Source organism: Dermacentor andersoni, chromosome 7, assembly GCF_023375885.2.
Source record: "Dermacentor andersoni chromosome 7, qqDerAnde1_hic_scaffold, whole genome shotgun sequence".
Taxonomy (NCBI): domain Eukaryota; kingdom Metazoa; phylum Arthropoda; class Arachnida; order Ixodida; family Ixodidae; genus Dermacentor; species Dermacentor andersoni.
In genome coordinates, this window is record NC_092820.1 from 11,639,261 (window position 1) to 11,662,896 (window position 23,636).

General features: G+C 49.4%; 1 protein-coding gene across 2 annotated transcripts in view; it reads left to right on the forward strand.

Annotated features, from left to right (window-relative positions):
* The window catches only part of brun (trafficking protein particle complex subunit brun), a 642,817-nt gene that overhangs the window by 381,846 nt on the left and 237,335 nt on the right, over positions 1-23,636 (forward strand). For both annotated transcript variants that reach the window (XM_072289153.1, XM_072289154.1), the window contains exon 16: positions 9,413-9,535. In XM_072289153.1, coding sequence (XP_072145254.1) covers positions 9,413-9,535 — 123 coding nt within the window. The remainder of the gene's footprint in view (positions 1-9,412; positions 9,536-23,636) is intronic.

Below are 23,636 nucleotides of genomic sequence, written 5' to 3' on the forward strand. Positions count from 1 at the left end.
GTTCCGTGGTGCCCAGTGCAGGGAATGTGGAAATACCGGGCATATTGCTAAGGTCTGCCGGTCCCGGAGGTAGCTTAGCCCACGTCGAAATGCCAGAGACCAAGCCCGGATGCAACAATTCAAGACTACTCCTCGCACAAACATTTCATACTGCAACGACTTGGCAGTCACTGCTATTAACGAAGTGTCTAACTAAACCCGCCAAGAGGAAGATACATGTGAGTGTAAAAATCGAAGGCACACAGTGTCAGATGGAGGTGGATTCAGGATCAACTTTTTCCATTATCTCCGACGCCACCGCCAGACGCATTTTTCCAAAGGGGCGTGTCCAGAACCTGCAGCCACTTGATGTTATCATGAGGGACTATCAAGCCAACCGTATCGCTGTACGTGGAGTTGGTACCGTCCGAGTGGAGTTCAAAGATTTTGACGGCCCATTGCACCTGGTCATTGTCAAGCGCGAGCGCCCAAGTCTTCTCGGGCTGGATTGGTTTCCGGCACTCGGTATCAATATCACGGGAGTGCAACGCATCGATCAGCAACCATCCTCGCTTGATAACATATTCCGGGACTTTGCCTCTGTGTTCGACGGGACGCTGGGCTGCTACAAGGGACCGCCCGTTGAGTTTGCACTTAACCCTTAGGTTGTGCCTATCCACCTGAAAGCATGAAGGGTTCCTTTCGCACTGCGACCAAAACTCGACGCCGGACTGGACAAACTGATACAACAAGGAATCCTAGAGCCTGTTGACCACGCTCGTTGGGAAACCCCTATTGTTACACCACTAAAGGCAAATGTGGACGTCGGCATCTGTGCAGACTACAAGTGCACCATCAACAAGGCCTTGCAGCAGCACTCGTATCCGGTACCAGCTGTCAACCACCTGCTGGCATCCCTCTCTGGTGGAACTGTCTTTGCGAAGCTAGATTTAGCACAGGCCTACCAACAGCTCCTAGTGACTGATGAATCTGCAGAGGCGCAGACCATTGTGACACATCGGGGTGCTTTCCGCGTTCGACGATTACAATTCGGTGTCAGCGTCGCACCTGGCATCTTCCAGAATTTAATGGAGAAGCTACTGCGCGGACTACCAGGCGTCATTCCATATTTTGATGATGTCCTCATTTCAGGTGCATCGCACCAGGAATTACTTAGTCGCCTCCGAAAGGTCCTTAAGCGGTTCCAATATGCAGGGCTTAAGGTCAAAAAGGAGAAATGCCAGCTAGGAGTGACTCAAGTGGAATTTTTGGGTTTCCAAGTCTATGCTGAGGGAATCCACCCCACACTGGCCAAGACGCAAGCCATCCTTAATGCACTGCGGCCGTTGAACAGAGCCGAGCTGCAGGCCTTCCGGGGTCTTCTCAATTTCTATCATGCATTCCTTCCCCACAAGGCCACTGTCGCTGAACCCCTGCACCGTTTGTTGGACAAGGCCCCCTGGCTGTGGGGAAACCTACAACAAACTGCGTTCGACAATGTGAAGAAGCTACTGGTATCCAACCAGGTGCTGACACACTTCGACGAGAAGAACCCGGTAATCCTTGCCTGCGATGCGTCCCCGTACGGAATAGGAGCAGTGTTGAGTCACAGAATGCCGAATGACATGGAAGCACCAATTACTTTTTATTCAAGAACCTTGTCCTCTACGGAGTGTAATTTAGCCCAGATTGATAAGGAGGCACTCGCTGTGGTTGCCGGAGTAAAGAAGTTCCATGACTACGCATTCGGCCGCCCATTTCAGATCCATACAGACCACAAGCCGCTCCTAGGGCTCTTCACGTCAGACCGGCAAACGCCACAAATGCTTTCACCGCGAATGTTGCGTTGGTCCATTTTTCTGAATGGATACCAGCATACTCTCCACCACCGACCAGGAAAACAGTTAGGCCTCGCAGGTGGTCTCAGGAGACTGCCTCAAGCGGACCAGTGCCAGGATGACCCTTCGCCAGCAGAGGTCGTCATGCTTCTGGAAGCACTTCCAGAATCTCCAGTCCATGCAGACGATGTGGCTAAGTACTCCGCCAAGGATGCTATTCTCTCTCGTGTTCTCAACTGGGTGTGGGAGGGGGTGGCCAAGGTGCACTCCGAGTTCTGAGTTCACACCATTCGTGTCCAGGCGACATGAGCTGTCCGCCCACAAGGGATGCTTACTGTGGGGTGACTGTGTGGTGATTCCATAGAAGTTCCGTTTCCGGGTCCTTGAAGCTCTGAATGTTGGACATCCTGGTATTGTCAGAATGAAAGTGCTTGCCCGCAATTATGTATGGTAGCCCAGCATGGATGCAGCCATTGAGGAATGGGTCCGGAGGTGCTTTCCTTGCCAGGAAACACGGCCCGAGATGCCTCGGGCACCTGTGCACCCATGGGAGACGACCCGGACTCCATGGTCACGGCTGCACGTTGATTTCGCTGGTCCATTCAAGACAGACCTTCTTGATTGTGGTGGATTCTTATTCCAAATGGCTGGAGGTCATACCAATGTCATCAGTGACATCGAGTTCTGTAATCACTACCTTACGAAGATTGTTCGCAACTCATGGCCTGCCAGATACCTTCGTCTCAGACAATGGCCCGCAATTCACATTCACAGAATTTTGAGGGTTCCTGGATGCCAACCTCATCTATCAAGCGACATCTGCACCATTCCATCCATCCGCGAATGGGCAGGCCGAAAGGATGGTACGGACTACCAAAGAGGCATTATCTCGGATAATTCGAGGAAGCTGAGCACAGCGCCTGGCAGACTTCACTCTACAGCAGCATGTACCTCTGCACACAGTCACGGGACGCTCCCCGTGCGAGTTGTTGATGGGCCGCCGACTGTCTACCATGCTGGATCGGCTGCACCCAGAGCGGGCCCCTGACAAGTCCTCCCGGTTGGCAGAAGTTCTGCCTACACCACGCACATTCTAGCCCAATGACCCTGTATTTGCACGTAACTACAGCCAGGGCCCACCATGGGTATCTGCTGTGATTTCCAGAGCAACTGGCCCGATCTCTTATAAGGTTGCTCTTCCACACGGCCATGTGTGTCACAGGCACATGGACCAGCTTTGTCGTCGGAGCAGCATTCCCATGAGGTTAGCCTAAACCGTACCTGAAGGAGGACAGCCTGAGGTCCGGCCTGCATCAAGCCCTTCACCTGGCGGAGTGAGCAGCAGCAAGACACCAGATCCCAGTGAACCCGAGGAGCAGCCAACAGCCATGCTACCACCCGAGGAGCAACCAACAGCCATGCTCCCTTCGGACGACATAGCAGCACCTCAGCCAGCACCAACAGAACAAAGTATAGAATTACCAGGCCCACGCCGTTCGCAGCGTTCTCGGAAGACACCCCAACATCTTCGGGACTTTGTGCTGGCATTGGATGTCTGTTGAGTTCAAACTAAGGGGGAAGGAATGTTGTGTACCGATTCTGGCCGCTGAGTTCAGCAGATGACGTATCTTCGTCAGTCAACCCTGGTGTTGAAGAGCGCCCCCTTCCGGCCCCAAGAGTGTATATATTCCAGTTGTTATCAAGTTCCCCTGTTCTGTGTTTGTTTCGTGATTGCAATAAAAGGTTATTGCCAATACGCCTTGTAGCGATGGTGCCTCGCGATATCACCCACGCAGCAACATAACATATACCATATCATTTTTTACAATGTACTTTAAGGCTCATAGTACACATCATTAGTCATCGCCATAATCTTATTACACATAGATTTTGCGCACTTCACAGCAACTATTTTTAGTCCCCTTTACAGCCATGTCACATCAACTTCATAGAACCCATCACTCCTCTGCGAAGTCACTAACACCGGCATGGCACTCTTTGGTCATGCCTGGCCCTTGCACTACTAAAAACCGCACTTTCATTCATTCAAAAATACTTCGAATGCCACAAACCCATGCTTTCATTTTCAGGAGGCGAGCGTCACCACCAACATAGACGCTCTCTCCACTTGGCATGGGCTAGCCTCCGCAAGTGAAATTCTTTCCCTGCATTCTCCTATAACAAAGCCAGAGGATTACGTGACAAATACGCTATGGGCCCTGCCTTATTTTTTTTCTATCACGTTTTTGCTGAGTGGCGTACTTCTGGTGATGGTCTCGCGCGCGAGCTATTGTATTGTCCCATTTGGCACAGCAGATGATTTTGCACGCTCTGCCCGAGAACAGCTGATTAGCTGTTTAAGTCAGTGTCACAATCACGAGCACTGAGGCAGATGCGAAAGGATGAAAGAGCATGATCGCAGCACTGGAACACTGTAGAAAATGACATGGTTTTTTTTGGACACAAATGTGAGAAAAAGGAGACGAAATGAAAGTACATCTCTTTTGCTATGGTATGAAGTAAAACAAAAACATGCAGACATCGGTTTGTGTGTATTATTTTTCCTCTAAACTTTAATTGGTCTATTGAAGCAACAGGGTAAACAAGTAACTGATGTTGCCTTGATCAATTCTCGAACTCGTGTCACTGTGTGTGGCTTCACAGCACTGCCATGTACGTCGGTACACTTGTGCAATAGACGTCGATTCTCCGGCTGGTAGCATGGCACACCCGTGGAGAAGGGCAAACAGAGTTTGTTTTGAAGTTTAACATTCCACGGTGCATAGGGATGTATTACTTAGCAGACATGGTCGCTAGAGCACATTGCATGCGCTGCGCTTGTCAGCTCAAAATGGCCAGACTTGGTGAAGGGCCTTTTAAAACGTACCATGTGGATGACTTCAGGTCATGCGTAGTGGTGATATGATCACGTAATGCTGTCCGGCACAACCTCATAGTCCCGTGCACCTATATGTCGGAGGATCTTGTATGGTCCCAAATAACAATGCAGTAGCTTTTCACACAGTGCACGTTGGCATGTTGGGATCCAAATTCAAACATGGTCACCGGGCGGGTATTGAACCTAGCGTCATCGTAGGTTGTACTGTCAGTTGTCTGTCGTATGCTGGTTCTTGATACACAGGTAGGTGAGCTGTCGGGCTTCTTCGGCGTGGCTGGAGGTAAGAGGCAATGTCGAGGTCTTCGTAGGTGACGTGTAGCAGCATTGGGTTGAGCGTTGTCACCTCCTTTCTTTCAAAAACCAGCTTCAATGGCATAGTTTGCATTGTTTCTCGCACTGCTGTTCTGTAAATGAAGGTTACGTGCAGAAGGACCACATTCCAGGTCTTGTGGTTAACATCAATGTACATTACCAAAATGTTGGCGAGGGTCTAGTTAGACATTCCATGAGACCACTCGTCTGCGGGTGATAGGTTATACTGCAGAATTGCTTGGGTAAGCTCTGCTTTAAAAGATGTTCATCTGTAGGTGATGAGGACTTCTGGGGCACCATGTCGTAGCAGTCTGTTCCCAACGACAAATTTCACCACTTTGGCTGTGCTACCTTTGGGCAGGGCTTTTGTTTTGATGTAGTAGGTGAGGTAGTCAGTAGCCACAATGATCCACTTATTCCCAGATGTTGACATTAGGAAAAGTCTCAGCAAGTTCATCCCGATCTGCTGAAATGATCTGAAATTAGGTTGAATAGGCTGTAGGCAATCCCGCTGACCTTCTCGGTGGTGGTTTGTCCTAAGGCGAAACAGGTCCTACATTGTTAATGCAGGCCATTTCCTGGTAGCAAGCCAGGACATGGATTTCAAACCATGTCCTGGCAGTGTCTTCCAAGAAAAAAATTACCATGGTGCAGCTTGTCATTGAAGCTCCAGTTATTGAATGGGGTGACCCTCTTGTACATTTCTAGCCAGCTTTCCAGGCCTTTGAACGATGATCCGCGGAAGTTTGGTGCCTCCCTGGGCCTTTGAAGCACGATCGCTGCAGGGGACACTTAGGTTGTCCACTGGATCATGATCTTCTTGATCTTCTCTGGTAAAAATCTGTACTCTGGTGGCACTTGCTGCAGCCTACGGTTAGCTTTCTGGTTCGTGGCGACGTTGACATTGTTTTCACGGCTTGGGCTTGCAGGGCTTCTGAGAAGCAGCTGATCTCAGAAGCAGATATTGAAGAGGGAGGTAATGCACAGAATTAACAAGTAGGTAAGCTCTCCCAATTAATAAAGTACTGAATAAAAAAAGTGACAAGCTATGAAAATGTCTAACTCAAGAGATCTGATAGGATTCGCAGAACTTTTCAGGCTGATAGCCAAGGAGAAAGTGAGGGACATTTGAAGTTATAACATCGAATAGATTGAGGAAGCATTGTTTGGATGGCAGAATTTTATTGTTGGTGTTCTTGAGATGTCTCTTGCAACATCTGCCACAGTGGTGGAAAATATTTGGCATTTTGACAAACAGCAACCACACCTCCATTGGTTGCTGCTTTCAGTTTTCCTAATAAAGGCTGAAAAATTGGCCCTGGGTTGTGTTGGTGCATGGTTGCACTGTGGCGAAATGTGGAGGCCTGGCGACTGCGAACCAGAAGGTTGTGAGGGTCTCCATTGAGGGGCGGCAATGTAGTTGCTGATGTGACATAGTCACTCATCAAACTGTGGACATTGCACGTTGATGGCGAAGTCCCATCTCCCGGTATGGGCATGGGCGGTAGATGTAACTTGCAACGATAGCGGAATAGGCGGTGGCATGAATGACACGTCTGTCTTCCTAGGGGCATTGCGCGGGCTGACAGGCAAGTGGGCTGTGATGGAAAGGAAGCTGATGGTGGGTTACCATGGCGTAGGTCATTGCGATGTGGCGATTTCGGCTGCACATCAGGAGCTTTCAATGACCGCTGAATTTCTTCTTTCTTCATTTTGGTGATTGAGGCCACTTGATGCTGCAATGAAGGGAACATTTTACGCAGTTCTTCATGCATGACAGCCCTGATGGTTTCTTAAAAAGCTTGTCGGAACCAAGTGCTTGGACTTTGTTCTAAGGTGTGAGTTATATTGCGTACTATGCAACTCTAGCACCTCTCGATGGCCATGGCTTCTGTCGAGAATATTGTGATGGTCTTAGGCAGGTTGCGAATCAATCTGGGGAAGAGTTCTTGCTTTTTTTACTCCCCATGTGAGGAAACCAGCTTTTTTTCTCTCATAATGGCCGGGATGATGGAACAGACAAGTCATCTCTTCATGTAGACGGCAATGTCCTCGTTTGGGAGCTGCACTTGGGCTTCTAGCAGAGCTTCTGCCCAGTTCTTCTGACAAAATGGACATATAGCGCAACTTGTCCTCAGAGTTCCAGTTGTTGAACGTCACAACCCTTTCGTATGTCTCCAGCCAGCTTTCCAGATCTTCAGCCAATGATCCTCGAAAGGTTGGTGGCTCCTTAGGTTGGTACTGCATGATCGGAGACACAGGTGCTGTCATTTCAGTTGTTGACATAGCCTCGATCTTCCTGAATGTCTCGGTCAGAAGTCCATACTTCGTTGGTAATTTTTGCAGCCTGTGGCTAGCTTTTAAAAAATTCGCCAGTTTTTCATTGAAACTGCTAAATACAGTGTATAGCTCGCGCCATCTAGAAAAGTCAGTATGGCAGCCGCTACTAACCGTTCCAGTAGCCAACCGTACACAAGCGAGGTCGCCATGTTGACTTGTGTCGTGTCGGCCTTGTCGGTGTGCGGCATGGTGTTATCACAATGGCACCAAGCAGGAGATGCCACTACAGTGCCGCTTTCAAGCGAAAAGTTGTGATAGCCATAGAGGCATCGTCGAACCTTCAAGCCGGGCAGGACTTCGGTGTCAACGAGAAAAACGTCCGTCGTTGGAGGGGACAATGACAGCAGCTTTTTGCGTGCGCCGCAATGAGGATGGCATTTAACGGACCAAAGAAAGGCAGTCACCGCAAAGAGGAGACAGTTTTGGCCGACTTTGTTCGGACGCAGAGAGCAGCTGCCGTTCCAGTGACAACAGAAGTGCTCCAAGCGAAAGCTAGGAAACTTTCAAGGGAGCGAGGCCTAATGCCAAAGGATTTCAAAGCCAGCCGGGGCTGGCTTAAGAAATTTATGATATGCTTTGGCTTCAGCCTCGGACGTCGCACTTCAATCACCCAGAAGCTGCCAAGCGATTTCGAAGAAATGCTGATAGCTTTTCAGCGCTACGTGCTGCGAAAGAGAGAAGCGGCAGGCTACAACCTTGGTCAAATCGGCAACGCCTACCAGACGGCTGTGCATTTTGATATGCCAGTAGTGTACACCGTGAATGAAAAGGGTGCCAAGGAGATGAAGGTGTGCTCTGCTGGCTACGAGAAGCAGCGCGCAACTGTGATGCTGTGCTGCACAGCTGATGGACATAAACTCCCTCCTTATATGGTATTTAAAAGGAAGACACTGCCTGCTCGAGAAACTTTCCCGAAAGATGTCATTGTGCGGGCAAATGAGAATGGGTGGATGACGAGTGCGATGCTGGAAGAGTTGGTTAAGATTGTGTGGCGACGGCGTCCAGGAGCCCTTTTGACAAAGAACTCGCTCCTTGTCGTCGACTCCTATCGTAGGCACTTGACAGACAACGTGAATGCGCTCGCTCAAGCGAACACGGACTTCGCTGTCGTACCGGGCGGCATGAAAAGCCGCAGAGAAAATAGTAAAAGAGAACCCGTCAAATACTAGTATTATATGCACAAACTCCCTAAGTGTACTTACAACTCTTCGCTCCATAAATGAAGTCACACTGCTATTGGGGGACATTATACAAAACATAATAAAAGCCACCACACAAAGACAGAACAATAAGTTATGCTGGGTTTTGAGCCACGTCGGAATTAGTGGCAATGAAAGAGCAGATGTATGCGCGGTGCAAGCCTGGCACAGAGAAATTAAGAAAATAAATATGAGTCTTAAAGACTGCCTGAAGTTAACACATAAACTAAGGGGAAAATGGCACTCTGCTTGGAACAATGAAGTTTACAACAAACTACAGTTGTTAAACCCATGCTAGGTGAATGGAAACCTTGCACACACCAGGAACATTTCAAAGAACGGATTCTATGCTGCCTTCGTATAGGACACACACACTACTTACACACAACTTCATACTTACAAAGCAAGACAAGACCCATTGTGAAACATGTGGAGACGAACTAACAGTATACCACATCTTATTTTCAGGCAGAAAACTGAGGAGAAATTATGTTACTTCATTTTACAATGAACACACTCTATTTTACCTAGCTTTGCCTTTAGGCGAAGATGCATTTGTTATGTCCTATTTTTTTAAATTTTTAAGGGAAGCAGGTGTTCTCGTAAAACTCACTGTGTGCTTCGCTACATATTGTGGTACACCTCATCCACCTTCTCATCTCTGAGAAGAAGGCCAAGCTCTTTATCTAATTTGTTGGGACCCTCAATGCCCTTGCCCAGACAAGGACTCGCTGAGGTGACCCAATTTTGTAACGAATTTAAAGCTTGTGTTTGGTGCATGGTAGCCTTAATTGCTTATGTGCCATTAAACTGAACAACAGCATTGTTTCACAATGTCCTTGCAGAGTCTGAGCGTAGCCTGATCCAATGGAGCACCGAGGACCTGCTGTCACAGCTGCCGCTGCCTCCAGGTGGTGCGGCTTCCATAGCTCTCCAGGTGCACGGACAGGCACCTTTCCTTGTTCCAGGTGTGGGTGCGGGCAGCATTAAATTCTTTCATGCTGTATCAGAGGAGCTCCTCAAAAGAACCGTGGGCTTTACATAGCAGTACAGTAGCCGACCGATTTTCGGACTTGATGGATATTCCACACTTCATAAATGCACCATTAGGGTTCCCATAGAGCTAATGCATTTTCACTACTGATTTTTCGGGCAGCATAAAGCCAGAAGTTCGATTTGCCGCGACGGACCAGCTCTATGAGTCGCAGAGTATGCCATTTTAAATCTTGAGCCGCCTGACTAGCTTCGGATCAGATGTGGATTGGCTCGATCGGTAGAGTAATTTGATTAGCAAGTATAAGAGGCGTCAAAATCCATGCGGCGATACCTGTTGTAAGAAATGCCGATCTTAAAGGCCATGCTTCTGCCTGTAGCCTGTGGCGGAGGCGATTTTGAGAGCCGAAACCTCTCACGCACGGCCAACCTATGAACGCCAGGTGACGCTCACGATAACCACCATCATCAGTTTTGCCTTGGTGTCGTAGGTGTTATCACGCACGTTTTCATCCAGTAGTGATCCGCCAGCCTTTACCCAGTACAGTGCAAAATTGAAGTCATTGCTTGCCATCACTAGCCGCCCCACAACATATCATTGCTATTTCAGTGTGTTGCGATTGTTTATTCAGCGCAATGCCGACGTGTTTTTGACGCCATGACCCCAGCTCTTCACCCGCCTCCATCGAATACGTCGAAGAAGCGAGGAAAATATTCGACCATGATGCTGGACAAGAAGGCCGCCATTATCAGGCTTATCGAGCAAGGACGGACCCAAGTCGACGTCGCGAAGGAGTTTGATATCTCCAAACAGACATTGCCTGATTATGTGAAAAACAGAGAATAGATTCTTGTCTGCAATTGACCAGTCGCACTGCAAAACTACAAGAAATTACCAGAAAGGACAACATCCGAAGCTTGAAGAGACCCTGCAGCTGTGGTTAAAAAGAGTCCTAACAAAGAACCTCCCTGTTTCGGGCAACGTGCTCAAGCAGAAAGCTGAGATGCTCTCTTTAAAAACGGGCATTCAGGACTCCAAGTTCACCGATGGGTGGATCCGTGGGTTTAAGAAAAGGCACAGAGTCTCTTTTAAGAAAGTTTATTCGGAGAGCGGTGACGTGGATCAGTCTACTGTCACCGATTACTGGATGAGTAAGTTGAAGGCCCTGATACAAGTTCCATGTGCAATTGGAGAACGGTTTACCTGGCACACACCAAGCACAAGCCGCATTGCACTGAAGCGTGCATCTCTTCGCAATGAAATGCAGATGATCACACCGTCTCCCTTTCGTCTGCGTTGCAGACGATGCTAGCTTTGTCGTCTGGATCCCAGGCCAGCAAGCCTGGGCCGCGGAGCACCTGAATCGGTGCTCTACCTAGCTTGACTCGTGTTGGAACAAAGCCGGTGCTGACCCGAAAATTCAAAAAATCATTTCTTGCGTTTAAAAAATAATACCTTTTTATAACTTCTTACATGCATAGTAGACACATAGGGCTATCTGATGATATAATGCATATATTTTTAGGCCTACCACCAAGGCACTTTTTTTTACCTTGAATATAGAGTTCTTTTGCAAAAAATGGAACTTTACAATTTTTTTCCATGCGAACTGCTAAACCTTCGATACTTTAAATATTTTTCAGCTGTACTATGTTAACTGGGCTACGAGTATATATGTTATATGTGACTTCCAGGTTTTTCTATGTTCCGAGAAAAAAACTCAAGCTTTGCAATTTTACACGCTTTTGCTAGGGCCAGAATCAATCGAAATATCCAAATATTTAGAAAATTGGCAATTTTTGCAGTCACATCGCATCTTTGGGTTGCCATAAATGCAATTTGAAGGAGTGGATCATACAGCGTGTCTTTGAGAAAAAATGTTGATTGATGCCGTCTAGCTCAGCTTGGCAGGAAAAACAAATTGTCGCCAAAATTCTACAAAATTTTTGGCAAGGAAGAATAAATGTGGAGGATGAGTTTAGAACTCCAACAAACATGCAGAAATATTTGCAGCTATATCTGTGATGGTTGGAAAAATGTTGGTTGATTTGGCGTGGAATGACCCAACCTGCAAGCTATTCATCTTGAATTCTTGCCACTTAATACAATGAGTGTGCTCCAGCTGACGGACCGAGGGGTCACTAAAGACCTCAAGGTGCCCTACCAGGCCCGTTTATTTGGCCACACACTTACGTGCTTTTACAATGGGAAGACATAACCTGTTAACCTGTTCTCGGCACATGGCATGCTAGCGGATGCCTGCAAGGCTCTTCAGCCTTCGATAATTGCAAATTGTTTTAGGCATGGTGGATTTTGCCACTCTGAAGAGCCCGTGACCGGAGAGGCAAACGGCACTGCTGAAGGCATCGACACCGGTGAGCAGCTGATTGCCGACGTGCGCAGCAGTGGGATGGATCTTACCATGTTCCCGCTGCTGTTACTTTTCGCAAGTTTGCCATGATGATTGACAACAACACAGAGTTGTGCGCAGAGCTTTCAGACGACAAGATTGTGCACCAGGTGACCGCATCACCGCAAAACGACTCAGACTCCCGCAGCGACACATCTGACCAGCCGCAACGCAAGACGTTGTTCTGTTGATTGTTGTCTAGTGTGTATGACGAGAACATGATGCTTGCACAGATGCAAGCAGACATCGTTACAAGCAGCAGGAATTTAAAACAAGGGACCATCTGCGACTTTTTCAGTCCGGTTTAGCTGGAATAAAGTTCGGTTTTGCAACTCATGGATTTTTCGGACTGTTCTCTTATTCAAATTATTTGTTGATCCCCTCCAGGTCCAAAAAATTGGTTGGCTACTATACTTCCTAATAGCATTGTGACAGTTCAAGGGACCCTGATCCACTTTTTATTGAGAAATGCATTTGAGGTTAAAATAGTCAATTTCAAAAATGCTTTGTCGTAAGAAGTACTTCAGCGCATTAAGGAGAAGTGGCTATGAAATTTCTTGTATGATCGCCTTTGCAGCGCTCCTTTTCCAATGCCTCCGAGGACCACGGCGCTGTGCACACAACACTCCGCTAATGAGCATGCCGCACACAGTTCAGATTTGATTTTGGATGCTCACGTAGATGCCACTATTTCCGATTTTGGCACCTATGACACACTGAATGCATTTCTTCCCAGTGAGCGGATTCATCGCTGCATCCCGCGGTGGCCGCGATATATAAACTCCGTAGTGGACCGTACATGTAACTGTATGTGCAGAATTTGCTTTGTGCACGACGGGGCTTGAGTGCGCGCTCGCGCTCATATGCTCCTGTCTGGCCATGCTGCGTGTTGTGGACTGGCTCTGTCATGCACCAGCTTGATCGATGGGTGTAGCCACATCCAACTTGCACATTTTGAAGCGCTATCAATAGCTCAATGCAAAGCAAAGTCTGCCAGGATGTTTAGCCATGAGTGGCCAGGAGTCTGCGTGCGCTGGCAAGCATGCATGTTGTCGGATCATAAGTCTCGCATGGTTCAAAGCCAGTTGACTGTTCAATATATAGTCGATATTAGCAAGACCACTGATAAGCGGGGTGGCCAAAGTTTCATTCCTATACAGACAACCATGTTCGAGCATGAGCAGACAATAGTTGGCTTCTTCCGGAAGTATGTAAGTCTTACCAAAATTCAAAAGCAGGCTTTCGCTTACTTCATCCTATTTAATAAGCTAGGTCAATAAATATATGCAGTAACAGTAGGCAAAAGTGTGCAGATCCAAACACCCTTCGTGATTAAGGGCAGCTATTGGCCAATAGTAGCTGCATGGGGTATGTGCTATATTATCAAATAAAGCATTCTGTAAAGTGTGAGAAGGTTGAAAAAGGAGCATTTAAGATGACTTCGTGCTCTGCTTGCGAGCTCCATGCACTGCGCACGACTGCAAGGTTTTGCTGAGACGTTCCCAGCAGCATTTGCTATCTGCGAACTGTGTTTCTTCACCAAGCCTGAGGGGTGGCTTAGGACTCCTTTCAGTAATGAAACCCAAAGGTTCAACTAAAGATAACACTTCGCAGTTGATGTGGACCTAAATAGACATTTAACTAGTTTTGCAAAGATGATTGCCAAAACCTCCATGGAACTTGTATGCATGTCAATGACAATCTCAAGTTATTTGTATAAGTCATTGCCGTAAGACAACTTGGCAAGGTGTTTGTAGCATCGAGTTACATCACAGAATATGCAATAGCACAAACATAAACTTGCCCCTTTCTCGGCCAATTGCGTTCCTCTATAACACGGCTCCCTCCTTAGTGTTCTTGACATCGGTGTAGGCGATGGGCTGTCTTTAGCTACAGGAGTGGTGAGCACTTGACTGCTCAGCAACATCTTCCAGTCTCACTGTAGATCTGCTGTCCTTTTCTCATTCACGTAGTCCAAGGGCCTGGAACTCACTGTTAGTCACTGACTGACTCCTTAGCTGATCAGGTAATAATGCTTGGCAACTAGCTAGGCTTGTGCGAATATCAATTTTTTGGTTCAATGCGAAGTCGAGGTGAATATTAATTTGTTCTGAATGAATTCAATGCAAATAGTTTATGTAGTTTCATTATATGCATCAAAGCAGCAAGTGCTAGATGTGGACAAATCTAAAAAAAGAAAAAGTGGTTCTTTAGTTTGCAGTTCCAGAGTTGAAATTGTTTCCTTCTTTACAAGTAATTAGCCTATTTTCAAAAGGCTATTATTCAGCAGACATTTTCATGTACATGTGCTAGTTAAACGTTTTTTACAATGCCAGGAGTGCAGAAAACTTGTTTACAGGCTTTCGCTTAGTGCTGTGCTTCAATCTACCTAAATGTTGGAGGATGGTTGACGCCATCATTCTGCATTCGCTCATCGCACATTGTCGTGGTGCTGTGTAACTGTGTGATGACAGCAGTTTAAGCTGTACGTGTTGTGTGCAAATTCAACTCGGTGCTTTTCCTCAACACTTGACCTTCTCTCCAGAGAAGCACACGGGCAAACTCAGTTAAGGCATGCCCTCTGATGCTGTGACCCTCATCGTAGCCCGTGCTCTCGGGACCACTGAGCAGCAGACTTCCTCCGGTGACTTGGCCATTAGGCCTAGCCAGTCCTGCTTTGCCAGGTGTCGGCAACCCAAGTTACGCTTTAGTGTCGACGCTGATCTGTTCAAAGCAGCTGTGCAGCTCTCGGGAAGCCGACGCACTATGTCACCAGTGGAACAGAGTATAGCAGATAAACTTAAATGGCATCAACTTCCCAGCTGCCATTTTTAAAGACCACACATGCAGATCATGTCAACACTTTTAGATGTCCGGTAGTGGTGCTGCAGGACTGATGTGTTAACAATCGAGCAGAAATCATTTGGCAGTTGTAAACGAATTTCTTTTCTTTGGATTCTCTTGGCTATGAGCCTTGTTATAACTCGTTAAACATGTTGCTGTTGCTGTTGCTTACTGAAACAGAAACTGTCAGTGGTATGAGATTTATATTTGTTTCAAGTACTTTGAAAACTTTAATCCTGATATTCTAGCCGGATATCAAACAGCATAATATAATTGGATATGTGAAAAGAATAAATATTTGCAGAAGCCTACTGGCCAAGAATTTGGACAAGCATTTAGGCCCAACAAAAAATAAATGTGTATCATCCCACATTAAACATTCTAACAGTCATGCTTTCTTGGTTGTGTGACACCTCAAAGTGTAGGTGGCTGAGCACAGTGCGTTGCCAATCAGCAGTTCTGCTGGGCTGTCAGCATGAGTGCTGGGCCATGAGAAACTGCGCATGTCCACTAAGCATTTCAGTAATCTGGAAAGCTGGGCAAGTTGGGGACTAATCAACATACCGTGTGGGTAATTAAGGAAAGAAGCAAAAAAGAAGAGACCCTGACGTCACATTTTTTGAAGCCAGAAATGCAGCCTTGCTGGTGTGCCATCTCCCTTTGTGCCTCCAATCAACTCACCGGAGCAGATAGGCATGAGCTTTGAACTTACATTGCTACGAGCCGCCGGAAGTGTGTGCTTCTGATGCGTGTCAGAACAAAGCCTATGAAACTTCTGTAGCAATTTTACTGTAGCAGATGCACTCCTGTGCTTTTCCGTCACACGTTGAAGACAACGACAAAGACCCGTGCCTTGATTAGTATTTGAATGTCTTTGTTACTGGCTGAAACTCAGTCATTGACCCGTAAACACAACTTTCAAGCTTACACACCATGCTCCAACTTCAGCTTGTCCCACAAACAGAATGTGCTTTGAGAAAGACACGGGCCAAGAAATATAATATCACTTTTCAGAGGCCAAGACCAGCAGCAAGTGCTTCAGGAGCAAGGTTGCTATGACAATGTTAAAATTTGGGGTACCAGTCCCTGTGCTCCTTACGTCTGGCCACTTATGTCCGGCTCACTCGGGACCCTACCTTGAAGGTTCAGAGGGACTTCCAGGCTCTCCTGGCGGCCGTGTTCCACTTCGTAGCTCCTGAGCACAAGTCTCTGTATATTAAGCTTCTCTGTCATAACGGTGCTGCACCTGCACTTTATGGCTTGCCAAAAGTCCACAAGCCTAATGTCCCCCTGCATCCAATCGTTGACTACACCAGCTCCAGTCTCTACAAATTGTCTGCATACCTGCACCAGCTCCTGTCTCCACTTATCGGCAAGAGCTCCACACATGTGAGCAACTCCTGCAACTTTATTAAAAAAGTTTGTGACATATCTCTAGATGACAACGAGGTGTTGGTTTCTTTCAACGTGGTGTCACTGTTTACCACCCTTCCGACTGACATGGCTGTGGAAGCATGAACTCCTACTCTAGCATCCGACAGGACCTTGTTAGACAGGTCGCCCATTGACATTCCCGACCTCAAGAGGCTCGTCTGCTTTCGCCTTGGAAACATGTACTTCTGCTTCAACAAGGTCTTCTACAGGCAAGTTCATATTACGGCAATCAGTGCCTCCATCTCTGTTGCTACTGCCAATCTTACGATGAAGTGGCTGAAAAGGCATGCTCTCACGTTTTTCTGCTCTATGTGGACGACTGTTTTTGTGTGATTTGGCGCAGCGCTTTGCCTTCGCTCACTGCACACCTGAGCAGTCAAGAAAAGGCCATCCAATGTACAGTTGCGATGGAGGTCGATAGCCGAGTCCCATTTTTGGACGTGCTTGTCACTCTCGCTCTCATTTAATGTTCTATACCGTAAGGACACTCACACTGACCACTACCTGAACTTTCAATCCATTCATCCTGACACTCACAAAAGGTCGGTTGCTGCCTCTCTGTTCAACCATGCGAACCGCATTTGTACTACAGCAGAAAGTCGTTTCATCGACTTTGACCGCGTGCAAGGCAATCTCTCGGCAAGCGACAATACCACGTCTTTTTTAGTGCTGTGAAACGCCGCCTGTCCAATTCAGTCCGACCGGCTAACCCCCGACCAAGAAAGCGTGCTGCCATACCCTACGTTCCTTGGATAAGTGAAACCTTGTCTCGCGTTCTGTTCAGTCATGACGTTAAGGTGGCACATGTGCCTGTGTGTAAGCTGAGGTAAGCATTCGTGGGCGGTAAGGACAGACTTCCAAGAGAATCGCTTCCTGGCGTAGTCTACAAGATACCCTGCGCAGATAGTGACTAGGCATACATCGATGAAACAGGCAACTTCATACAGAGGCTGAGAAAGCATCAGAACAATGTTGAAAAGAAACGAACAGTTTTGAATGCCCTTGCCGAGCACATGAATGCAACGAGCCACAATATTCACTGGGAACGCTCGAGAATTATCGGCCAAGGAAGAAACTTGACATCGTGGCTGCATCTGGAATCACAGGAGATACATGTCACACACTCAATCAAAATGACGGAACCTTCCCCTCCGCCATACACACGGTGCTTATGTCACGTTCTGAAGTGTACAGGGTCGTTCAAAATATGTGCGAACACAGAAAAGCGGGGCCGCGCTCCGCGGAGCGTCGGCACATCCGGCGCAGTCGTGCAACGAAACAATGTGGCGCAGGCGCACAGTAGATTGGAGGCAGTGCTTCGTGTCGTCTGCTACACCGTGGAAGCGCACCGTGCTTGCTTTGCTGTGAAGCGCACCTAACTGTATACATGCAGCGCCCAGACGCGCCGAGATGGCATTGTCCCATTTTACTGACTGCAGCGCATTGTTGGTTTCGCATACGGCAAATCAGCATGTGGGTTCGCAGTGCAGCGTTCTCGGTTAAATGCAGGTGTTGTTTCAAATTTCTCAGCTCTAGTCTGGATTGGTTTATGCTGTTAAATGTCCAAAAGCGACTCATGCTATGGGAGATGTCGACGTAGTAGAGGGATCTGGATCATTTCAACCCTCGGCGATTCTTATCATGCATGGATATAGCGCATTAACTGACAGTCTTTCCTTTCACCTCCATCAAAACAGGGCCGCAGTGGCCGAGATCGAACTTGGTTCTCCCGACTCTGAAGTCAGGCGCTCCCCACAGAGACATTCTCAGCACTTGACCGCTCTCTGCAGGCGGTGTGGGGTAACGGAGCACAGCTTTGTTTCCTGTGCGTTCTTCCTAAGTTGAATGGGATGTTTTACAGCAAGAGCTGCTAAACCGTGTGCACGGAGTTGGCTTCAGCCTTGCTCTTCTTGGTCCATGATCAGCCTAGGGCGAAAGAGCCCGCAGAGTGCTTGATGGTACTTGGAATTTTACTATAGAAATGAAAGAAATCACCAAACCTTGTACTATTTTTTTAAGAGGTATCAAGGTAAGTTTGTACAATCGTGTGACTTTTTCTTTACTCCAGATATCCTTACTTGCACCATTAAGAAGGCTGAACAACAATGTATTTGGTTGGAAGCTCATGCCATAAGTCAAAGGACCCTGCTCGTAGCACTGGAATGCCTTATTAGAATTATTTCTTCTCTGTTGCCGCGACACTCACGTGTTTTTCCTGTCTCCGCTGACGCTTTCTGCCGGCATCGCTTTCGTTGAATGTGGTGTACCATAGCGTAACACCAAGGAAACAGCCGTATGTAACCGCGAGGAAAGGGCCTAATCAGGTACAAATATTTATTGCAGGAAGCACATTTGCTATAGGCTTCCAGTCGAAAAGTCTCGGGTGGTGACGGTGGCAATAAATAGAACTCAGCGCTTGGGCTCTATGCCAGTTAAATTCTCCTTGCAGCAGGATACTTGGCACCAGAGACCTCATAATTAATAGCTCTGAGAATGAAAGCGACAAAATGAAGCATTTGAACCTAGTGTGAAGAAGAAGACGCGCCTCGCGGCACAGACACATCGCCAACGCGCGGCTCGGCTCCGCTCGCGCTGTTGATTACTGTCGCCTTTTTTGGACAGTGCTTCGGGCTGTCTCGCCGTTCCCGGTCGCTGCGCTTTTGCCTTAGGAGCCGCCAATAAACCTCTTCTCAATTGGTGGAGGTGCTGGGACTCAAACCCCGTCGCTTGTAACCCTGGAGCTGCGATCAAGAACGCTATCGCCCGCCATGACCGACAGCTCATCCCAAACGGCGCCGACGCCACAGTCCGTCACTTGCACCGGCGTTGCACGACAACGCGACCCCAAGATCTTCAGCGGTGCAGACGACGAAGACGTAGAAGACTGGCTGGCGTCATATGAACGGGTGAGCGCGCACAACAAGTGGGATGATCCAGCCAAGTTAACCCACGTCATCTTTTATCTGGCTGGTGTTGCCCAACTCTGGTTTCACAACCACGAAAGTGACTTACCCACATGGTCAATCTTCAAGACGACCTTTACAGAAGTGTTCGGCCGACCCGCTGTTCGCAAACTGCGCGCTGAACAACGCTTGCGCGCCCGAGCACAGCAGACGGCAGAAACATTCACGAGCTACATTGAAGACGTCGTGGACCTGTGTAAACGAGTCAACGCGGCAATGCCCGAAGCTGAGCGAATTCACCATATACTGAAGGGCATCGATGACGGCGCTTTCCAGATGCTTCTAGCCAGGAATCCGCGCACTGTGTCCGAAGTCGTCAGCCTATGCCAAAGTTATGATGAGTTACGGAAGCAACGCGCTTCGACTCGGCGTGCTCTGGGCAGCGACGACTTGGTGGCAAGCCTTGACAGCATGTACGACCCATGCTCATTACTTCAACGGGTCAAGGACTTCGTGCGTGAGGAAGTTGCCCGCCAACTTTCTTTAGTCCCCTTCACTCAGGAGCCCACCTCCCGTCTTCCAAACACGCTCCGCACTCTCATCTCCGAAGAGGTCGCTCAAGTTGTCCCTTCCGCACACCATCAGCCGCCTGCAGCCACGAATCTCAACTCTGCTCTGGCAGTGCAGCCTGTCGCGACTCCTCCCACCTATGCGCAGCCAGTCCTGCCGGTGGCCGCGCCTCTTACGTACGCGCAGGCAGTACGCAGGCCTCCGCCTGCGTCTTTCGCGACCCATTCCCAACCGGTGCCACCGGAAGCCCATGCTGCATCTTGGACCGCACCGAGAGCTAATCCTTGGAGGACGCCTGATAATCGTCCCATCTGCTATTCTTGCTGCACTCCCGGACACGTCGCCCGATATTGCCGACGTCGGCCTCAAGCGTTCGGCGACGCCTCTCGGCCCTTCCAGTACGGCAGCCAGCCCTTTCGCCAATACGCCACTCCTTCCCCCCAACCGTATGCTCGTGCTGACCTTCCAGAATTTCCTTCGCGTCGCTCGCCATCCCCTCGCCGACGCTCGCTCTCCCCAATGCGTCGGCGACCCGCACCACCTGACCAGGAAAACTGAACGTCGCAGTTCACGAGGCAAGAACTGCGCCCCATTCGAACTGCCTAAGTCCTCGCGCCTGTCCTGCTAACGTGGTCGAAATTAGTGTAGAAGGTGTTCCTGCATTCGCTCTTGTGGATACCGGCGCAGCCGTTTCTGTGATAGCCGCCAAACTGTGCCGTTCGCTGCGCAAGGTGACCACGCCGCTTTCTGGACTGTCGCTTCGTACGGCAAGCGCTCAGCACGTCACTCCGCACGCAGCCTGTACTGTACGTGTGCTTATTCACGGCATTGTTTACATAGTCGAGTGCATTGTTCTTCCCACCTGCTCGCATGACGTCATCCTCGGATGGGACTTCTTATCCCGTCATAAAGCCGTGATCGACTGCGCACGCGCCGAAGTTGAATTTTCCCCTTGTGACGCACCCTTGCACGAAGATTGTGACCGCCCTTCTAAACTTACCGTGCGCGAGGACACAGATATTCCACCTGGCTCCTTCGCTCTCGTACCCGTCTCTTGCGATGCCATCACTGATGCAACGGTCCTCTTCACACCTTCCGACGTCTTCATGAGCCGTAAATCTCTCCGACTTCCCTTCGCAACACTTGACATGGCTGGCGGCTGTAGCAATATATACTTTTGCAATCCACTCTGTGCGCCTATTACATTGCTCGTTGGTGAATGCCTTGGCATCGTGGAACTCCTCGACTCTTCGTCTTTGGTTGACGTCCCCGGAGACTCTTTTGATGTCGACTCCGGCCAGTCGTCTTCGATTTCTGCGCTTGAAGAGACGTCCAAGGATGCATTCTCGAGTGCCATCGCCGATACCCTCACACCTGCCGAACGCGCCGACCTTCTTGATCTCCTGCACCACTTTAGAAGTTCATTCGACGTTTCACAACCTCGCTTGGGCCGCACGTCGGAAGTGCAGCACCACATTGACACCGGTCCACATCAGCCGTTACGTCAACGACCCTACCGCGTCTCGGCCGAAGAGCGTCGTGTCATTACCACCCAAGTCGAAGATATGCTGCGCCGTGACGTTATTCAACCTTCGCACAGTCCCTGGGCATCGCCTGTCGTTCTCGTTCGCAAGAAGGACGGGTCTATTCGCTTTTGCGTCGACTACCGTCGGCTAAATAAGGTAACGCGCAAAGACGTCTATCCTTTGCCGCGCATCGACGACGCCCTCGACAGTCTTCAGGGAGCAGAATTCTTCTCGTCCCTTGACTTGCGTTCGGGGTACTGGCAGGTGCCGATGGCTGCAGCCGATCGCCAGAAAACCGCATTCATTACGCCTGACGGCTTATATGAATTTAACGTAATGCCGTTCGGGCTTTGTAACGCCCCCGCCACCTTTGAACGACTCATGGACAACACACTGCGTGGCCTCAAGTGGTCCATATGTCTGTGTTACCTCGACGATGTCGTGGTTTTCTCGCCTGATTTTCCGACTCACCTGCTCCGCCTCAGACTTGTTTTGACCTGTCTAACGAACGCTGGCCTCCAACTCAACCTCAAGAAGTGCCGCTTCGCCGCGCGAGAGCTCACCATTTTAGGCCACGTTGTGTCCAAGCACGGCGTTCTACCCGATCCTGCAAAACTTCGAGCAGTCGCTGAGTTTCCGAAGCCTCAGACCATCAAACAACTTCGGAGCTTTGTGGGCCTATGCTCATATTTCCGGCGCTTTGTTCGGAATTTCGCATCGATCATGGCGCCATTGACTCAGCTTCTGCGCGGTGACACCACCCTCTCCTCCTGGTCCCCTGCATGTGACTCCGCCTTCGCTACGCTGCGTCGTCTTCTCACCTCCCCACCTATTCTTCGCCATTTCGACCCGTCGGCTGCAACTGAGGTACACACAGATGCCAGCGGGGTCGGTCTCGGCGCCGTCCTCGCCCAACGAAAGCCAGGCTACCCCGAATACGTAGTCGCCTATGCGAGTCGCACGCTGACGAAGCCTGAGGCCAATTACAGCGTGACCGAAAAAGAGTGCTTGGCCTTAGTATGGGCACTTGGCAAGTTCCGACCATACCTGTACGGGCGCCCATTCGACTTGGTCACAGATCACCACGCGCTTTGTTGGCTTGCCAACTTGAAAGATCCCACTGGCCGCCTAGCCCGTTGGGCATTACGCATCCAGGAGTACGATATTCGCGTCGTATACCGCAGTGGGCGAACACACTCTGACGCCGACGCCCTGTCTCGTTCACCTTTACCTCCAGACTCGGCCTGCGGAACAACTTCCGCACACTCCATCTCATCTCTCGACATGGACTCCTTTGCCACCGCACAACGTCGTGACCCGTGGATCGCTTCTCTTTTCGACTACCTTTCTGGATCATCGACCATCCCTGTAACCCGAACCCTCCGACGCCAAGCAGTTCATTTTGCCATTCGTGACCAGCTGCTCCACCGACGCAATTACTCTCCTGAAGGCCGTCGGTGGCTTCTGGTGATTCCCCGCAGCTTAAGGTCACAAATATGCGCCGCTTTCCACAACGATCCACAGTGTGGCCACGCCGGAGTCTTCAAGACGTACGAACGAATTCGCCACCGCTACTACTGGCGCGGCATGTACAATTTTGTACAAAAGTTTGTTCGGTGCTGTCTTGACTGTCAACGCCGCAAATCGCCGCCTTTACGCCCGTCTGGTGCCTTGCAGCCGCTCCCGTGCCCTGCCACACCCTTCGATCGCGTCGGCATCGACCTATACGGCCCGCTTCCTATGACGCCAGACGGCAATCGGTGGATCGTAGTTGCTGTCGACCATTTGACACGCTACGCCGAAACTGCTGCTTTACCAAGTGCTACGGCACGGGATGTAGCCTTTTTCGTTCTACATCGCTTCGTGCTTCGACACGGCGCACCTCGAGAACTCCTCAGCGATCGAGGTCGCGCCTTCCTCTCCGAAGTCGTCAAAAGTTTGCTCTCGGAATGCCGTATTATTCATCGGACAAGCACGGCATACCATCCCCAGACTAACGGACTCACAGAGCGATTTAACCGCACGCTTGGTGACATGCTGTCGATGTACGTGGCATCTGATCATGGTAACTGGGACCGCATCCTTCCATTCATCACGTTCGCGTACAACACCGCGATCCAGGCCACTACGGGATTTTCACCTTTCTTCCTCCTGTATGGCCGCCAGCCTACGCATACCATCGACACGCTCCTTCCGTACCGTTCTGACGCCTCCGAGTGTCTACCTGTGTCCGACGTCGCCCGACAGGCCGAAGAATGCCGCCAGCTAGCGCGCTCCTTTACGGCCGAGCAACAGCAGCGCCAGAAAGAAAACCGCACCGACACGCTTCCGAACACCACCTACGCTCCAGGCGTTCTTGTGTGGTTGTCTGTGCCTTTCCAGACTCCG